The 18,676-nt window shown below is 43.1% G+C and overlaps 1 protein-coding gene across 5 annotated transcripts in view; it reads right to left on the bottom strand.

The window, feature by feature from the left end:
* The window catches only part of DNAAF11 (dynein axonemal assembly factor 11), a 101,185-nt gene extending 92,206 nt beyond the window's left edge, over positions 1-8,979 (bottom strand). For all 5 annotated transcript variants that reach the window (XM_084751022.1, XM_084751020.1, XM_084751019.1 and 2 more), the window contains exon 1: positions 8,874-8,979. In XM_084751022.1, coding sequence (XP_084607148.1) covers positions 8,874-8,883 — 10 coding nt within the window. In that variant the 5' untranslated portion in view covers positions 8,884-8,979. The remainder of the gene's footprint in view (positions 1-8,873) is intronic.
* Between the last annotated feature and the right edge of the window lie 9,697 nt (positions 8,980-18,676).

Raw genomic sequence — 18,676 nt, forward strand, 5'->3', positions numbered from 1 at the left:
AGGAAAAACTGTGATCCCACAAATTTTCTTAGTGGTCCTTGCCCTAAGCTATTTTTAAAACTAACATTTTATGTATACATTGAGAATTTCATAATTTTATAATATATTTTTATCATATTCATCCCTCTCTATCACCCTATAAGTCTCCCAATTACCCCCATTCTATCTCCCTCACAACCTCGTGGCTTCTTATGTTGTTGTTAATAACCCTGTGTCCAGCTACTGCTAGCCAGATGTGCGTGTGTGGGAGCCATCTGCATGGGCAGCCGAGGCTCCGGAAACATCACAGATGAGGGGGCAGAAAGCATGTAAGAGCTGGAGCTCACGGATGGGAGGGAGAGCTGTAGAATGCTGACTTTTGGATTGATACGTTGTGCTCATCAACCTAGAGCAGCTGTGGATCCCTGCACATGATCAAGCCAATCAAAATGCTGAGCAGGTTTCTAACAGGCATACTGTTTTATGGCACTCAGGAAATTGTTACATAATACTGCCTTACCTCTAATGGGAAACATCAGTGTGAGCCCTAGATCCAGACCCTTAGAAGAGATGCCAAGAGTTTGTACATGGTGCGTGGAGATGATAGTCTTTTGCACATTTATTTATTTATTTATTTATTTATTTATTTATTTATCTATTTATTTATGTATTTATTTAGTCATGTTACATCCATCCCCATTGCAGCCCCCTCTCTCCTCTCCTCCCAGTCCCACCCTTCAACCCTCTTCTCCCTTTCCCTCCTCCTTTTCTCCTTAGAAAAGGGGACCCTCCCCCACCAACCTGCCCAGGTACATCAAGTTGCTACGCAAGTATAGCAGAGCATTATTATATAGTGTCAGGGGCTGGCTATCTCCCATGGGTCTCAAGTTGGACCAGTCATTGTTTGGCCCTTACCTCAATCTCTGTTCCTTCTTTATCTCTGCACACCTTGTAGGCAGGGTAAATTTTGGGTCAAATGTCTTGTGGGTGGGTAGGTGTCCCCCTCCCTCCACTGGCAGTCCTGCCTGGCAATTGTAGGTGGCCACTTTAGTCTCTACATCCCCCCAGTGCTAAGAGTCTCAGTTAGAGTCACCTGCATATCCTCCCAGTTGCCTACCCAGTCTCAGGTCTGCAGCTTGTCCCAGAGATGCCCCTTCCCTTTGATTTCCCTTCTCTCTCCCACCTCATCTCCAGCTCTCCCCCACCTGATCCCCACCCTCATTCCCTTTCTAACGCCCTCTCCTACCCACTTCCCTCTCTTCATCCACTTCCCTTGGGCCCTCTTTGTTACTTAGCTTCTTTGGGTCTGTGGAATATAGAATGATTATCCTGTACTAATACCCACTTATAAGTGAGTACATACCATGTGTATCTTTCTGGGTCTGGGTTACCTCACTCAGGATGATATTTTCTAGTTATACTCATTTTCCTGCAAACTTCAAGATTTCCCTGTTTTTACTAGCTGATTAGTACTCCATTGTATAAATATACAACAATTTCTTTATCCATTCTTCAGTTGAGGAACATAGACGCTGTTTCCAGTTTCTGGCTATGACGAATAAAGCTGCTGTTAACATAGTCAAACAAATGTCCTTGTATGATGGAATATCTTTTGAGTCTAGGAGTCATATAGCTAGGTTGAGCTATTCTCAATTTTCTGAAAAAGCAATGGATTGATTTCCAAAGTGGTTGTACAAGTTTTCACTCCCACCAGCAATGGAGGAGTGTTTCCCTTGCTCTATATCCTCACTAGCAAAGTGCTATCACTGGGGTTTTTGATCTTAGCCATTCTGACAGGTATAAGATGGAATCCTTTTGATTTGCATTTCCCTGATGACTAAGGACATTGAGCATTTCTGTAAGTGCTTCTCAGCCATTGGTAATTCATCTATTGAGAGTTATCTGTTTAGATCTATACCCCATTTTAAAATTGGATTATGTGGTTTGTTGGTGCTTAATATCTTGAGTTCTTTATGTATTTTGGATATTAACCCTCTGTTAGAATAGGGTTGGTAGAGATCTTTTACCAATCAGTAGGGTGCATTTTGATCTATTGACAGTGTCCTTTACCTTACAGAAGCTTTTCAGTTTCATGTGGTCCTATTTATTAATTATTGATCTTAATGCCTGAGCTATTGGTGTTCTGTTTAGGAAGCTGTCTCTTGCACCAATGAGTTCAAAGCTATCGTCCACTCTCTCTTCTAACAGAATTAGTGTATCCAGATTTATGTTGAGGTCTTTGATCCACTTGGACTTGAGTTTTTTGCAGGGTGATAAATGTAGATCTATTTGCAATCTTCTACATACAGACAACCAGTTAGACCAGCACCATTTGTTCAAGATGCTTTCTTTGTTTTTGTTTTTGTTTTTTTCATTGTATGGTTTTGTCTTCTTTGTCAAAAAAATCAAGTGTCCATAGCTGTGTGGGTTTATTTCTGGATCTTTGATCAGATTCAATTGATCAACCTGTCTTTTTATGCCAAAACTATGCTATTTATTTATTTATTTATTTATTTATATTGCTTTTTAGTACAACATCACAGGGATGGTGATATATCCAAAAGATCTTTTATTGTACAGGATTATTTTAGCTATTCTGGATTTTTAACTTTTTTTTCCTGTGAATTTGAGGGTTGTTCTTTTGAGGTCTGTAAAATTTTTGATGGGTTTCATTGAATCTGCAGATTGCTTTTGGTTAGATGGCCCTTTTTACCATGTTAATTCTACTGATCCATGAGCAGGGGAGATCTTTCCACCTTCTGATGTCTTCTTAGATTTCTTTCTTCAGACACTTGGAAGTTTCTGTTATACAGGTCTTTCTCTTGCTTAGTTAGAGTTTCACCAAGATATTTTCTATTTTTTAGCTATGAGAAAGGGTATTGTTTCCCTAATTTCCTTCTCAGCCCATTTATTAACTTTGTATAACAGCCACTTTGTTAAATGTGTTTATCAGCTGTAGGATTTCTCTGGAAGAGTTTTAGGGGTCACTTATGTACACTATCATATCATCTGCACATAGCAGTAGTTTGACTTCTTCCTTTCCAATTTGTATCCCCTTCATCTCCTTTAGTTATCATAGGACTTCAAGCACTATGTTGAATCAATATGGAGAGAGTGGACAGCGTTGTCTTGTCCCTGATTTTAGTGGAACTGCTTTAAGTTTCCACTTAGTTTGACGTTTGCTAACAGCCTATTGCATATTGCCTTTATTATGTTTAGATGTGTGCCTTGTATCCATGATATCTCTAAGACTTTCATCATGAAAGGTTGCTGGGTTTTTCAAAGGCTTTTTCATCATCTAATGAGATGATCATGTGGTTTTTTTTTCTTTCAAATTATTTATTTAGTATGTTTTGTACTTTTAAATGGGAAGGGCTTTTCAATTTTACATACTACCTAGTTTGTTTTTCCATGTGTAATTTACATGTACAAAATTTAAAAACTGGAGACATATTAAGTGGAGAGCAATACTAATTTACAACAACAGGATTATTTAACTTGTTAGTGCTTGAGACATACCATCTAGCTTTAACTATGCTGTCGTTATCTCCGCACCACACTGCCCACCTTCAGAAAGTCTTGCACCAAATAATATGGTACTGTGCTTACAGAAGATCACACTAAGACTTAAAAATTCTTTGGTAGAATGAAAAACTCCACATGCAACAATTTCAAGAGCAATGGAGCTGTAACACCTCTGGTATAGGCAACAGGCCACATGAAACACTGCTTTTGCTTTCTCATTCAGAAAACCACAAATAACAAAACAAGTCTCAGATGGGAACTTTAAGGATCCTAGTGGAGGAAGTGCTCAGCATATCTTCACTGCTACAGGAGGGAGAAACCAGAGAAGGATACTGACGGCTCTAACATTCGTATTCTGTTAAAGCGGGACACTGAGGAATCCCAAGGTTGAATTAATATTGATTTGTCAGCCCGTGCTTCTTACCTCTTTAACATTGATCTACAAAATGACCTTGTGCAACCTGATAGGATGGCATAGTGGGTTCAGCACAAGATACAGAAGCCTGAAGGTATGAATTAGGATCCCCAGAACTCACGTCTGTGATCAGCATTGCTATAGCCAGATGGGGCGTGTAGACAAGGGGAGCCCTGGAAACTCCCAGGTCACAACTCCTAGCCTGACAAGCCACAAAGACACTTGTCTTTAACAAAGTGGAAGATGAGGACCAAACTCTGAGGCTGATCTCTGACCTGCATGCATATGCTATGGCATATTCACACCTGCAGTCACATATACAAACACATACACATGAACATACCACACACACACCACACAAACACGCACACACACACACACACACACACACACACACACACACACAATCATAGACCTGTTAGGGGTGCGGTATGCAACAGAATAAAGTTTCTGAGCTATGAGAGTATATCCCAATACATTTACTTCTGCAAAGATTTTCAAGGTACTCAGTAAAATTTGACAAAATTCCAAAGCCAAGATAATTTAGTATTTGTTCTTTTAGGAATTGTTTACTTGCCTGACTCAGGGTCTCACATTATAGCCTAGGCTGCCCAAAATGCATTACAGAGTACAGGCTAGTCTCAAACTCATGGCAATCCTCCTGCTTCAGCCTCCCAGGTAAAGGCTGGAAGTCTAAGCGTGAACCATCACATCCAGGTCATTCCTTTATGTTTTAGATCAAGTTTTGAAAACAGCTCTACATTTATTTCTGGGCTAGACTAAAAGCAACCAATTAAATTCACTGCAGATTTCATGGATTTTTCAAACATCATGAAAAACAATGGAAGTACAGCTATGTGCATCTACATATATTAGGTACATGGAATAAAAGATATTTAATAGAAATACGGGGTTGTAGGTATGAAGTTTACCTCTCATAGTGTGTAAATGTTTTCTATTAGAATTTTCAAATAACACACACTGCTTTTTCTTGCAGGCTTAATGGGCACTGGGATCCACACTGTTCCCTAATCCAGTGATGCCTTTAAGGGCTGTTGATGGGACTGGGGTATTTAAGAAGCACAACGAACCATGGCAGAAGAACTCAGAAAAGGTGGTGTGAGCTACTGAGTCAACGAAGGGAGGTCAGAAGAGGCTACATGCGGGAGAGGCCTGAACCTTGAAATGTGTATAGATGTTTTCCAGACAAGCAAATGAGGAAAGGGCATCCCCGGCCATCTTGGATACCACATTGTGTTGCCTTGTTTCCCCTTCATCCCCTTCAAAATTAACATCTTAATTCCACCAGCTGCCGGGAGCTCTGCCAGCAGCTGGTACTGAGTTACTCACCTTCCTATGAGCTGTCTCAGCTGAAAAATATCACCTCAACCCAGCTAATGTCTACTCTCCAAAGTCCACTGTGGGTGACTGATTAAGACCCAGTCTTTTATCTCAGAGTGGGCAAATCAGAAAGTCCACTCCAACTTTGGAGCCCTGGGGTCCATCCTGCCCAGTCTCTTGCCTACCCACCCCACGTCGTTCCCCAGAATGACACTCTTAACATGCTAAGCATGAAAAGTTTGTTTCTTGGCAAACCCAGCCTGGAATCACTGATGCCCAAAGTGGCCCACGAAAACGTATGGTAGTTAAGAGGGGAGGTTCGAATTCAAAGCTGCTGCCAGAATGGCAACATGGAGGCCATGATTGACAGTCAGTGGGATGCAGGCAGTGATGGACCCACAGTTGCTGGGCACTCGTGAAACTTTCTCTGGTGATGAGCAGTGATGGAATAACAGTGGAAGGGACTGCAATAGTGAGTGTGAACTCTCAGGGATGCCATTCAAAGGACAGTTTCATTTAGGGGTTCTGACTAAACACAATTGCCCAGCAAAGGATAAGAGACCCTAATGGACTATTAAAAGCTAAGTGTGGAGACCAGAAGAAGGAATTGGAAATAGAGGTTTTCATAGGGAAAGCTGAGTGCCAGGACTAGGCTAAATCCTAAGAGTATCAGACTCTACATTCTGGACCTGATGGGGCGCTAGGTTAGGATTCACACTCCCACACTACACAAGCAAACTCCAGACAAAATATATGAAAGCCTTATTTTTAAAGCATCAGCCATCTAGAACCAAAAAGAGGCAGATTTGTACTTAGAGCAGAATGGCCTCATTGGAGACACTGCTAAGACATTTGTGGGAGGGAATTTTGTAATATTGAATGTCCATGGTGAGAAAGGTACAGAGCAGAGACATCAGCTTCCACTTTAAGATATGTGGAAAAGGACGAATCAAAACCCAAACACAACAAAGTAAGTAATAAAACTTCTAATAGAAATCAAATGGCTTAGAAATCAGGGGGAAAAAATCAATAAAAACCAAAGCTGGTGAGTTAAGAAAAATGAAATCAGTAAACTTTAATTTGACTTAGCAGAAAAAGAGATGGAATAGATTGCCGATTTTTGTAATGATAAATAATATATCTTCTGTAAGGAAACAGAGAATATTATAAATTTAAGAATGTATGCTAAATGGGTAAATTGTTTAATAAGATGAAAACTACCAGGCTCACTCAAGAAGACAAGGGTAAGATTAAGGCGCTGTTGGTCATCTCAAGTACCTGTGTATGGAGTAAGGAGCCTTCTAGCAAAGAAAATGTAGGCAGAGATGTTTCCACAAATAAATCCAATGACCGCTTAAGGTAAAAACAGGCTGTCTCTACAAACTCCTCTAGGAAACTGAAGGGATGTTAGTGAGTAGAAAGCTATCAAGGAGAAACATAGGTGTCCAGGTTTGCTTTATGTTGCTGTGATTAGACGGCATGACCAAAACTAACCTGAAGAGGAAAAGGTCCATTCATCTTACAACTCCCAGATCATGATCTGCCCCCGAGGGAGTCAGGACAGCAGCTCCATGCAGGAATCTGGAGGCAGGAACTGACACAGAAGCCACGGAGGAATGCTGCTTCCCGGCTTGCTCTCCCTGGCCTGCTCCGTTTGCTTTCTTGCACAACCCAAGACTCCCTAACTATGGATGTTACAGTGCACAGTGGGCTAGGCCTTCCCATACCAAACATTCATCAAGAAAATACCACCCACAGGTGGTGCAGATAGACCAACATGGTAAAGGCATTTCCTCAGCTGAGATTCCCTCTTCTCAGATGACTCGAGCCTACATTAAGCTGACAAAAACTAACTAGGACTGGAGATGGGGGGGTGCGGGGGGGTGGGGATGGAGGGGGTTATCTGTATAAGAAAGACTCTCAAATCTCTCCACTCTGCCTTGGTTCCTGAGACCAACTATTTGCCAAGGTGGTTCTCAGCTCTGCCTCACCTCCCCCCTAAAAATGGATAAGTTGGTCATTGTTTCCTGACTTGGAACATTGTTGAGACTGGAAAAAAAAATGTACGGAGAGCATTTGAACCTGGCACGGCACATACAAGCACTCGTGGCGAGGTACTTGTCTTTTATCCCACTGTCTGGACTTCAGATCAGGCCACTCTCTTTCACCAGTCCTACATGGTCAATTAGGCATCTGCTGACAACTGTATAGCTTCTGATTTGAATGTTTGTAACGGTGACCTCTTACAGATTTCCAGGGCAGAAAAACAAAACAAACAAACAAACAAAAAACAAAACAAAACCACCACCATCTCACTCTCATTCACATTCCTTCACTCTACCACCCTCTCCATCTCCCCTGCCTGCCTCCATCCTTCCGTCTTTCTCCTCTCTCCCTTCCTCTTTCCCCATGAGACTTGCAAACGCCCTGCTACTAAACAGTATCCCAACCCCAAGTACAGTCTCTTGACTAAAAATATTAAGTATGGAGGACCAAGACATATCGAGGAGATGACTCAGCTGCTAAGGTGTGAGAGAATAGGGCTGGATTACCAGCACCCGTGGGCGTGGTAAATCTTAATCATCGCACTGGGGAGACTGAGACAGGCAGATCCCTCCAGCTCATTGACCTGCCAGTCTTACTGAATGCGTGAGCTTTATTTCCAGTGAGAGATCCTGACTTTAAAAAAAAAATACAGTGGGAAACAATTAAGGAAAACACCAGATGCCAAACTCTAGACTCCATGTGCATACAAATGTTCATCTGCACACACTAGTGCGCACACACATGCACACATACACACTTTAACAACGATCACTGGCACATAAGATGGAACTATGTGCAAATACCATTTGTTGGCTTCAAAACTTTCTTGCTAACAGGAATGATTCGATCTAATTTTAAAATATCTTTGTTCATCCCATCACGTTGAGGACACTTATAATAGTTTTAGGTAAACATTTTTACATTTACTAAGTGTATATAATAAAACTTTGTGGTAGAAGTGAGGAAGCTGAGGCCCAAAGGTAGGGGACCCAGGGCAAAGCCACAGAGCTCTTACGGTGGCCATAAGGAAGGGTGTGTGTCCAGCCACGGCTCTGGAACTGGTGTTCTCCATTAGACAGCAGCATCTTATATTGTGAGGTGATGGCACACGAAACGTGTGACCCAGGACTTCAGAGCCTAACCAGCTATGTGCTAATGATAAGCCACCAGGTCTTCCTTAAACCCCTTTTTCTATGGAGCCCACTTTACAGATGGGCTGGCTGCTGGCAGCAAGTAGAGAAAATGCCAAGCATTTGAGAGGACCTTAGGCGGACCGGAAGAGACCTGACGAGACTTAAGTGACTTGAAGGGACCAAAACGCTCCTGAGAGGATTTAGGGGACCTACAGGGTAATGAGAGGTCACAATGGGACTTTAGAGGTCCTTAGTAGACCTGAGAGGTTTTGAGGATCTTGAGAGGACCTGAGAAGTCCTGGGTAGACTCAGAGAGCTTGGTGCTGCTTAGGCACCTAAGGGGGCTGGCTCTGTCTGCTTCTGGGAGGAGGGGGATCTGCCTGCTGGTGGGGAGAAGGTGCTAAGCACACAGAAGGTGGGGATCAATCGCTTACTCCGGCCCATGGCGCTGCTTTTCAGGATCACTGGTCAGGGAAACCCGGAGACCTGCAGGCTTCCCTTCAGCCCTAGTAGCTGCGCTTGCGACGCATTCCGGTGTCATGGCAACAGGGATTCTATGGCAGCCGCAGGAGGTCAGGCAGCGCTCGGTTTCCTGACCTCCAAAGAGAAGCAGGAAATACAGGAGTGGCCAAACTCCATTGAGATTGACCTAATCCTGTGTTTAGTGCCCCACCTGTGGCTTTCCTTGAATTGCTTTTCTTGCCCTAACTGGGCTGCCAGGCCAGATCAAAGGATCGCAGGGAGCTCTTACTTCGTAATGGGTGGAGTCTGTCCCCTTGGCGTGTTTTCTGCCTATTCTCAAACTTATCTGACTTGTGAAAAGTCACGAAGAATTGGATTTGGCCCCCCACTATATTAACTAAAGATGTGACCTGAAACATCTTTAGCATCCATCCCCCTTGTCTGTAAGACAAATGATAACCTTAAACAAACAAAACCTTTCGGAGCTTAAATAAGATATCTGAACTGAAATTTAATTTAATTATTGTTTAAGAACTTAAGACACGTTTTTTTAAAAGCGGGCTCATTATAGATTAGTTGTTACTGTTAAATTACAACCTCTTAAATCATAGCTCCATATTCATTCGCTTCCTACAATTATATTTTCTAAACACACTACCCATTATCCCTTCCCACTACACCCACTTAATTGTAAAGTATAGTGGTGTCCTTTCTGCAGCCCTCAACACATTCTTGGTATCTTCCCTGGCCCCACTTCACAAGTGTCTGAAGGCTCTAAGAAAAGTTTGGTAAGCCTGATATTCCATCCCTAAATGTTCAGATATGTTTAATGTCTTACAACTTAGTAAACAGATTTATGTATACCATAATTGCAAACATAAATAGAACTCTCCACTTGCTTTAAAAATGCAATTTGTAAAAGTTTTTTTTAAATCATCTAATTACAGTAAGCCAACACAGTGTATAGTTCTTGATGTGCATTTTAAAAGATTTATTGAGCAACGCTAAGTGCAAAGAAGTTTATGATTTCAAGAGGTGCCTGCCTGTTCAGCATTTGCTGTTGGCCATTATCAGGCTTGGCCAATGAATAGATGAGGGTCTGGATGCCAAGAAAGCCAAAAGGTGTGGGATGAAGGAGGAGGGGTCAATCGGGTGATGCTCATCTGTTTGACCTCAATGGAAGTGCGCAGAGGAGTTCTGAACAGTAACCTTGAGAGAGTAGATGAGAGACAATGCACCTCCCTGTCCAAGCCTAAAGAACTGAAGCGGAGTGGCGGGATTTTAGGCACCGCGCCCCCTTATGGGGAGAAGTAATTTGGGGTGCCAAGGAGATGCCCAATGGTGCTCAAAATAAATTTAGTTGACATCTACCTTCTCAACAAATATGTCTAATTCTCAGTTCCCTGGGGGTTTTGTGGTTAGTTTTTGTTTTCCAGCAGAACAAAGTGGTGCGTTGAACACATGATTCAAATCTACATGTGTATCTCTGCTTGGCACTAGACAGATGACTCCGTCTCTGAGCGATAGGCCATCGCCTTCTGCACCTGAAGATAGCATTGGCAATATCTCCGCCTGTGCCTCTAAGCACCGAAGTCAGATTATTCACGGAAATGAAGAGCCAAGAGCAGCAAGAACTTGGCAAATTTACCTCTGCTTGAACTTGGGAGTTTTGACAACACGGGTTTGTAGAAGCTTAAAAGGATCCAGTTTTTCAGAAGAAGCTGGCACGAGCATCTTTCAGGTAGAAAGGTGAGTTTCTGAGATAACAAAAGCAAGAGATCGGGCTCAGTATAAAAGATTTCAGGACCCTAGAGCGATGGTTCTCAGTCCTCCTAATGCTGCGATCCTTTAATGCAGTTCCTCATGTGGTGGTGCCCTCCAACCATCACATTATTTTATTGCTTCTTCATAGCTGTAACTTTGCTACTGTTATGACTCCTAATGTAAATACCTGATAGGCAGTGTATCTGATATGTGGCCTCTGTGGGGCTTGAGACACACAGGCTGAGAACCACAGCTCTAGAAGGTTCTCAGGAGCTTTTGTAATTCAGGAGGCTGCTGTGTTAGCTCTGAGCTTCTATTCTCCCCATCACAGCCACTCACTCTGGTACTTCCTCCTTACCCTGAAGCCCTCTGCTTGTCATGGAGACTAACGTGGTGTTTTGGTTCTCCTGGAAGTTTATGTTGGAACTTAATCTCCAATGTAAACGGTATTAAGAGGCATGACCTTTAGAAGGTGACTGCACCACCGTGAAAGGTGATTAGAGGCAGCCTGACAATTTGACGGAAGCAGTTATTCCCCCTCCCACCCCTTCTACCATACAAGGACACCTGATACTCCCCATAAGAGGACAGGGTGACAATATTATCCTTTTGAAAGCAGAGGCACAGAACCTATTGTTGCCGTAGTCTTGGATCGTGCCTAATTAATGGGTGCCCTTTATGAGCAACAGTATTGTATCACAGAAGCAGAAAGCCACATGGACTGGGCTTGGAGTTCTCCTGTAAACTTTGATGTCTGTGGGTCGGAATGATCCTCTTCCTCCATTCATAAGCCGTTGAAAGCTGGAGCATTGACCCTGGCTAAAAACCCAATGATGAAAGATCCCTTAGGTATTTTAAGCACTGTGTGTTCAACCTTGCCCACATGCTTTGAGATTGCCAACCTGTTAATTCTCCCAGAGGGCTTCAGACACAAGCCGTGACAGCCTATAATAGACAAGGAATCAGAACCCCGGTGAAATTATACCACTCAAACCAAGAGAGCCAGAATTCTGCCTGCAAACCTGAATTCCAGGCTCCATCACACTCTAGACTGAAAGAATTCTTTTCTTCATGGTTTGTTTCTACCTTTGAGTCTTCGTCCTCAGCATAGGCACTGATACGGTGGTGCCTAATAAGTATTTTCTAAGTGAGTGAATAAACAACTTCATGAGGCAGTGTTTCCAAACATTCTGTCCTCTCCTGTGTAATGACTATACATGTGGTTTTGGTAGAATCTCCTTGTCAGGAGGGGTCTAGCAGATGTGCCAGGAAGATCATCAGACAGTCTCTCATATTGAGAAATTTGCACCAAAATCTAGGATGAGAATTATTTCATCGGCAGGGGCTTGGCTGGTTGTTCCCCTTGCCCGCTATCCCGGTGGAGCAGCTTGGAAACCAGGGATGTCTCTGCTCTTTGTTACAGGCTATGTACACTGCATTTTCCACTGCCTTTCCTTAACTGATATCATCACACTTCATTATTTTCAGAAAGAGAGAACCCAAGAGGTTTGGGGACATTGTGCAATGTGCTGTGACTGTTACAGGGTTCACTGACAGCAGGGAGAATTGGGAAACGGCGTCCTGACAACTCTGAGAGCGAAGTCAAGTGTTCTTCCAAGTGAATGAAATAGTTTAGGCAGTTGGGCTGAGTGTCTGCTTATGCAAATCCTGATTTATATAGACTCATTTCTTTGACTCCAGCAAAGATAGCAGGATGAGCGGTGCTTTCCATGCAAGCCGCTGAAACATTCTGTGTATATATAAAGTAAATGAAATAAAGCTTGAGGAACATTTTTTGTTTGAAGATTCGAGTAGCAGCAAAATAGTCCTCCCACTTCTTTGCTTTTCCTTGTGGGTTGCATCAATTTCAAGGACCCTGACCTAGAAAGGTATGTGGCTCTTATTTTTCCATTGACGCATATAGTTTGGTGCTTTGATAATGTGTAGCCAACACGGTAGCCATGGTTCTATTGTATTTAGTATTAATTTTCCTTCAAGAGGATCTCTTTATGGTAACATCAGTTTCCTCACTGTAAGTTCCTGTGGTTACGCATGCCTCTACAATACACTTTCCTTCCCGTTTCTCCCTCCCTTCCTTCCTCTCTTCTCTTTTCCTTCCCTTCCTCTCTCCTTCCCTCCTTTGTTCCTTTCATTCTTGCATATATTAGGCTCTATAAGAGCTGACTGACGTGAATCATTTAAAACTCTCTGTGATAAGCTGAAGACCTGGGATGGAGGAGGCTCCTGGGAAGATATGGGGGTGGCCCTAGCTGAGATTCCCTGTAGCAAGGGATACTGAGACTGAAGTGGCCACATCCTGTAGCCAGGCAGGACTTCCAGTGGAAGGAGAGGCACACCAGCCCCACCCACAAAGCCCTGGACCCAAATTTGTCCTGCCTAAAAGATGTGAAGGGATAAAAGATGGAACAGAAATTGAGGGAATGGCCAACCAATGACTGACCCAACTTGAGACCCACTCCCTGGGAGGCAGAGAACCACTGACACTATTAATGACACTCTGCTGTCCTTTCAGACAGGAATGTGGCATAACTGTCCTCTGAGAGGCTCCATCCAGCAGAGAATGACTTGATGTGCCATAGTGGATTGGTACCTGGGTAGGGGGTTTGAGGGAAGTGGGTAGGAGGGTGAGACTGGGATGAGAGGATGGAATGGGGCTGTGATTAGGGTATACAATGAACAAATAAATAAATTAGTTTTTAAAAACCTCTTATAGGAAGCCGGGCATGGTGGCGCACACCTGTAATCCCAGCACTTTGGAGGCAGAGGCAGGCGGATCGCTGTAAATTCGAGGCCAGCCTGGTCTACAAAGTGACTCCAGGGCAGCCAAGGCTAACACAGAGAGACCTTGTCTCAGAAAAAAAAAACTCTTATAGGAGCTAACCTGAAAAGCATGCTCCATCATATTCCAGACTGAAAACTAGGAGGGCAAAGAGGAAGTTTTTCCTGACCAGTTAGTTTCCATCTCTGGGTCCTAGCTCTTTGTTCAGGTCCTGATAGTGAGATGCCCAATAAATATTTGCTGAGTGACTGATTTATTGACATGCATTATTTAACTATTCCGTTTTGGGTTAGCTATTCTATTTTAATTATTATTTTTAAGCAAAGTAATAGCCACCATAGATCATCACCCTATAACACAGATATGAACAATATCTCAATTTTTAGATAAAAAATTTTGACCTACTTTGTCCTAATCTGATAGAAAAGACATGATACACCCAAGCAATAACTTCCACTTCCACTTCCTCCTCTTCCTTCTCCTCCTCCTCCTCCTCCTAATCCTCCTTCTCCTACTTCTAGAGTCTCATGTAACCCAGGCTGCCCTCATATTCTCTATGCAGCTGAGGATGAACTTGAACTTCTGATTTCCCTGCTTCTACCTCCTGAGTACTAGGAATACAAGGTGTACCACCATGCCCTTTTGGTACACTCTAGAGGATTGAACCCTGAATTCAAATATGCTAGGCAAATACTCCATAAGCTGAGATACATCCCCAGACTTACGGCATCCTCTCTTGCACAGGCACCTAGCTTGCCATGGTCCCTTTAAGGTCTCTTGCCTGCTTTTCTTATTTGCAGTCCTAAGCAATCTTCAGTCCTGTCAGCCCCATACTTCCAGTGCCTTTGGGAAAAGATAGGTACTTGATACTTGTGTCTCCTCCCATGCTCAGTGGAAGAGTCTTCATATTCTTCTGAGCAGATGATTATGCTCATGTTGATCAGACCTCATAGTTGTAGCACACATTTGTCATGTGTTGGTATCTGATGCTTTTCCCCTGAGTCTTATGACAAGGCAATCTAATGGCCTAGTTTGTTGTTTTTTTTTTTATGTAAAACTAAGATAATCCTTCTCTTTTTTTTTTTTCAATTCTGGAAGACCAGCCAACGTGGGGGACTCATGTGTGCCTTTGCTGGAAGGAGTGCTCACAAATAGAGACATTGGGGAAAGCTTTACACTTTGTGTCTTGGGCAGACTGTTTCATCTGGTAGGTGCCTGCTTGTCAGGCTGTCATTGCTGTCTCTAGCTCTGCAGCACCATTGCATTGCTAGCCTCTGACATCACACATGTCCTTGCCTCTGTGGTACATCATGAAAATCAAGTACAACATTCCCCATGTAGAACTTTCCATAATTATGACACTCAGAGGAAGTTTGGGCTAGGGTGGGGGGTGTTCCAAAACCACTCTCAAATTAAAAACTTTTCTGGAAGACTCATAGATTTTACCACAAGCTGTTGAACTCTCAGATAGAGTTTCACATAGGAAGAGTATAGACAGAGATCTACTAACGGAGGAGACCTTGAGGCAAAGGGCGGGACTTCCTGCTGTTCTCCCTTGTTGTAAGGACATGTCACTCGCCCAGGACCTGTGTATAGAGCTTCACATAGGAAGAGTACAGACAGAGATCTACTAACGGAGGAGACCTTGAGGCAAAGGGCGGGACTTTCTGCTGTTCTCCCTTGTTGTAAGGACATGTCACTTGCCCAGGACCTGTGTATAGAGCAACACATTCCAGGCTGGAAGGATGATCTGAGCTTTGGTGTCAGGACCAAAACTCTACCACACAGGAATGATTCATTAGCCATGCTGTTAACCATAGTCTTCTGATCAACTGATATCATGTGACTCAAAGGTTTTACCTCTAACCACAATTATAAGGTTGGTATTTTTCATGTGGAAATCCCTCACCCCAAACTAGGTGCAATCAGCTCTCTCTTTTTGTCCGATGAATCACTTGGTTCAAGGTCCCCAAAGAAAAACAGGAAGGTAATTACCTCCTAACACTGAAGACAAATGTTAGATCTCTCTGTGATCAAAGCCAAATCCTTTAGTGCACATCTCCTTAGATACTCACAAGAACTCTCCAACAGTTGTCCAGTTCTCTCCTTCCTGTTGCCAGGGTAGTTTTCCCTGCTGGTAGCAAAGAACCCCTCACCGACACCAAAGTTCTGCCTACGAAGCTCAACGATCGTCTTCCTCTTGGGGAATAGCAGGATCAGAGGATACAGGAGACAACGTGTTCAGCTCTTCTCCTGGTGCCAGCCAAGGTCCACACTCGCAGCACAACAGTCTCACAGGATGAAGACACTGCTGATCTGAGCGAGGCAGTGCCCACCCTTTTCCCTCAGTTATTTCACTTGCTTCACATTCACTGCTTTTGTCACTTCTTGGCATTTCCTAGAGACAAGTGGCAGCAGGTGCTAAAGGCCTGGAAAAAAATACATAAAAGGGAGAAAATTATAAAAAGACGCTTTAGTACAAACCAACCCGTTATCTACTAATTTAATTTCCTCCAAGAATTGAGCCAACAACAGTTTTATTCAGATGCAGTGTTACAACACCTGGGGCCAGCTCACACAAAGGGAAAAAAAAAAAACCTGATGGCTACAGATTATTATCTAAGGACCACTGAACTTATCTAACTGCAGACAGGTACAGAAGTAAATACAGCCTGAATTAAGACAGTATCTCCAAAGCCATTAATCTTTCCTAATTTAATCCAAAGTGGGGGGGGGGGAGGTGAAATGGGGCCCCTAGGGAAATTGCAAGTAGCTGCCAATTTTGCTAATGATAATAAGTTTATTTTACTTGCTAATATATTCCTAATTACTCTGGTTCTAGAATGTTTATTTTGCTGTCAGTCATTGTATTCGATTTATATTCTTTGTGAAAAGCCTTTGGCATATCAATCAACCCTTTTCAAGTTTGGTGGCAGCAGCTGAACCTGATCTCACCTTCTCTGTTGCACAGCCCTGCTGGGCACTATGTATCCTAAAGGAGAGGGAGGCGCGGGCTACAGATACTTCCAGAATCCACAGCCGTCCATTCCAGCTCGGAAAGAAAAAGCATTTCCAAAGCTTTGGTTACAGCAAGAGAATTAACATTGTCCACACTGAAAATTGTTTTTCTATTTCTGTATCTCTAAAGCACTGAGCCAGCATCTGCATTTTCCCAAACATTATATGATATTTACATTTATTTAGACAACAGAAGAGGGTTATTTGATAAATGTGCATGATATACAGTGATGACCTAGGCTTGTACTCCAATTTTAAATATACTCTATTTTACCTACTTCTTGTATGCACAGACCCTTCTTGTGAACATCCTTTATATATCATGTGTACATGAATGCACACACACACACACACACATACACACACACACACACACACACTATTATACACACAGTTTTTTAATCAGCCTTAGAGCATCATGCCTTTAATGTAATTTTTCTAATTTGGGTGGGTAAGAGGAACCTATGACTTCATTAACTAATTTCAGAAATCAGGATTAAGGCCCTGGAACTGAGGATAGAGACCAAGACTGAAAATGTTTCAACCACCTTGGAACTTCTCTGCTCCTGGGAATGATTTCCTAATGACAGACAAATAGATATACTATAACATTGAGAACTATGAATAAGGTAAGAAAGAAAAACATAGATGTAGAAGAAAATAGAGGAGGGCTCCTTAGAGTAGGCCACCACAGTCACGGGGAGACAGATGGGGAACCATCAGACTTCCTCAGAAAAGAGCCAGGCAAAGCACTCTCAGTGTAGAGAGGGCTTGGCATTCACAAAGGCGCAGAGTAGGAGCCTGGTGTGGAGTGACTGGCAAGTGAGGGGAGACCTGGTGGCACTCAGAGGAAGGACAGCAGGTTACCAAGAAGAGACTTGATACCCTATGAGCATATACAGGGGGAGGAAATCCCCCTCAGGAACAGTCATAGGGGAGGGGAATAAGGGGAAAATAGGAGGGAGGGAAGAATGGGAGGATACAAGGGATGGATAACCATTGAGATGTAACAAGAACAAATTAATAAAATAATATATATCTTGGGGGGAAAAAAGATTCCCCTGGGGAGGCAGACAACCAGAGGGGATGAGACAGGGTATGACTGCAAGTGGGACGAGGGAGTGTCCTTCATCACAGCTTTAAAGGACATTGTGGCTCCAGTGTGGCAGCGGGAACAGGGTAGGTCTAGTGAGGGAGGCAGGAAGAACAGTCATGAGACAAGTAAAAGGGACAGGATAACAAGAGGGGGACACGTCAGCTGGACTGGAGGGAGGCTGCAGCTGTGGAAAAAAGCAGACGTGGTTTGAAAGAAGAGACCTGGGATTTCTGAGGCAGCAAAGGAGAAGGGCCTGTGCTCAATTACCTTCCCCGTGTGTTGATTGGCTGAGATAAAGAAGAATGAAAGGAAAGACTAGGGAAGGAAGGAATTTAAGTCTCAATTCCGTTTTTTGATACATTAAGATTGTAACATCCATTTCTGTCCTCCTGTCAAGTCCTCCATTGCTATTTCTGGGTACAGAACTAGTTAAATTTGATGTAAAACTTTCCCAGTGTGTATGTCTCCTGAACTGTGAATGTCATGCAGACAGAAAGCACTCATCTTCTATTTTTGTTTCCATAGGATTTGTTCACCGAAAACATCCAGCAACCACGAAAGGTTTGCTGAAATGAATGATGAGCTAAAAGAACATTTGGCAGTCCGTATCCCAATGCATCTTCTGGGTATATACCAAGGAGTGGAATAGCTGGGTCTTGAGGACGCCCTACTCCCAGTTTTCTGAGATAGAACTAGAAATGATCATAATGAGTGAGTTAACCCAGAAGCAGAGAGACTCAAATGGTATATACTCACTTATAACTGGACACTAGCCCAAGGGGCCGGTCCCATGAAAGTCTTCACTTACCAGGAAAGTGGGATAGAGGTGAGGACATCCTATTGGGATGCTAGGTGAAAGAAATATAGGAAATGGGGAAATAGAAGGATCCAGAGGGTCCCAGAAACCTACAAGAAGAACACTATGATGGGCAGATCTGTGCCCAGGGGTTCTGCTCAAACTATGGCACCAGCAAAGGACAATACATGCAGTGAGCATCAAACCCCTACCCAGATCTAGCCAAGGGACAGGACATTCTCCACAATTGAGTGGAGAGAGAGGACTGATTTTCACATGAACTATGGTGCCCCATATTTGA

This window comes from Acomys minous, assembly GCF_964271855.1.
Source record: "Acomys minous genome assembly, chromosome: 12".
Classification (NCBI taxonomy): domain Eukaryota; kingdom Metazoa; phylum Chordata; class Mammalia; order Rodentia; family Muridae; genus Acomys; species Acomys minous.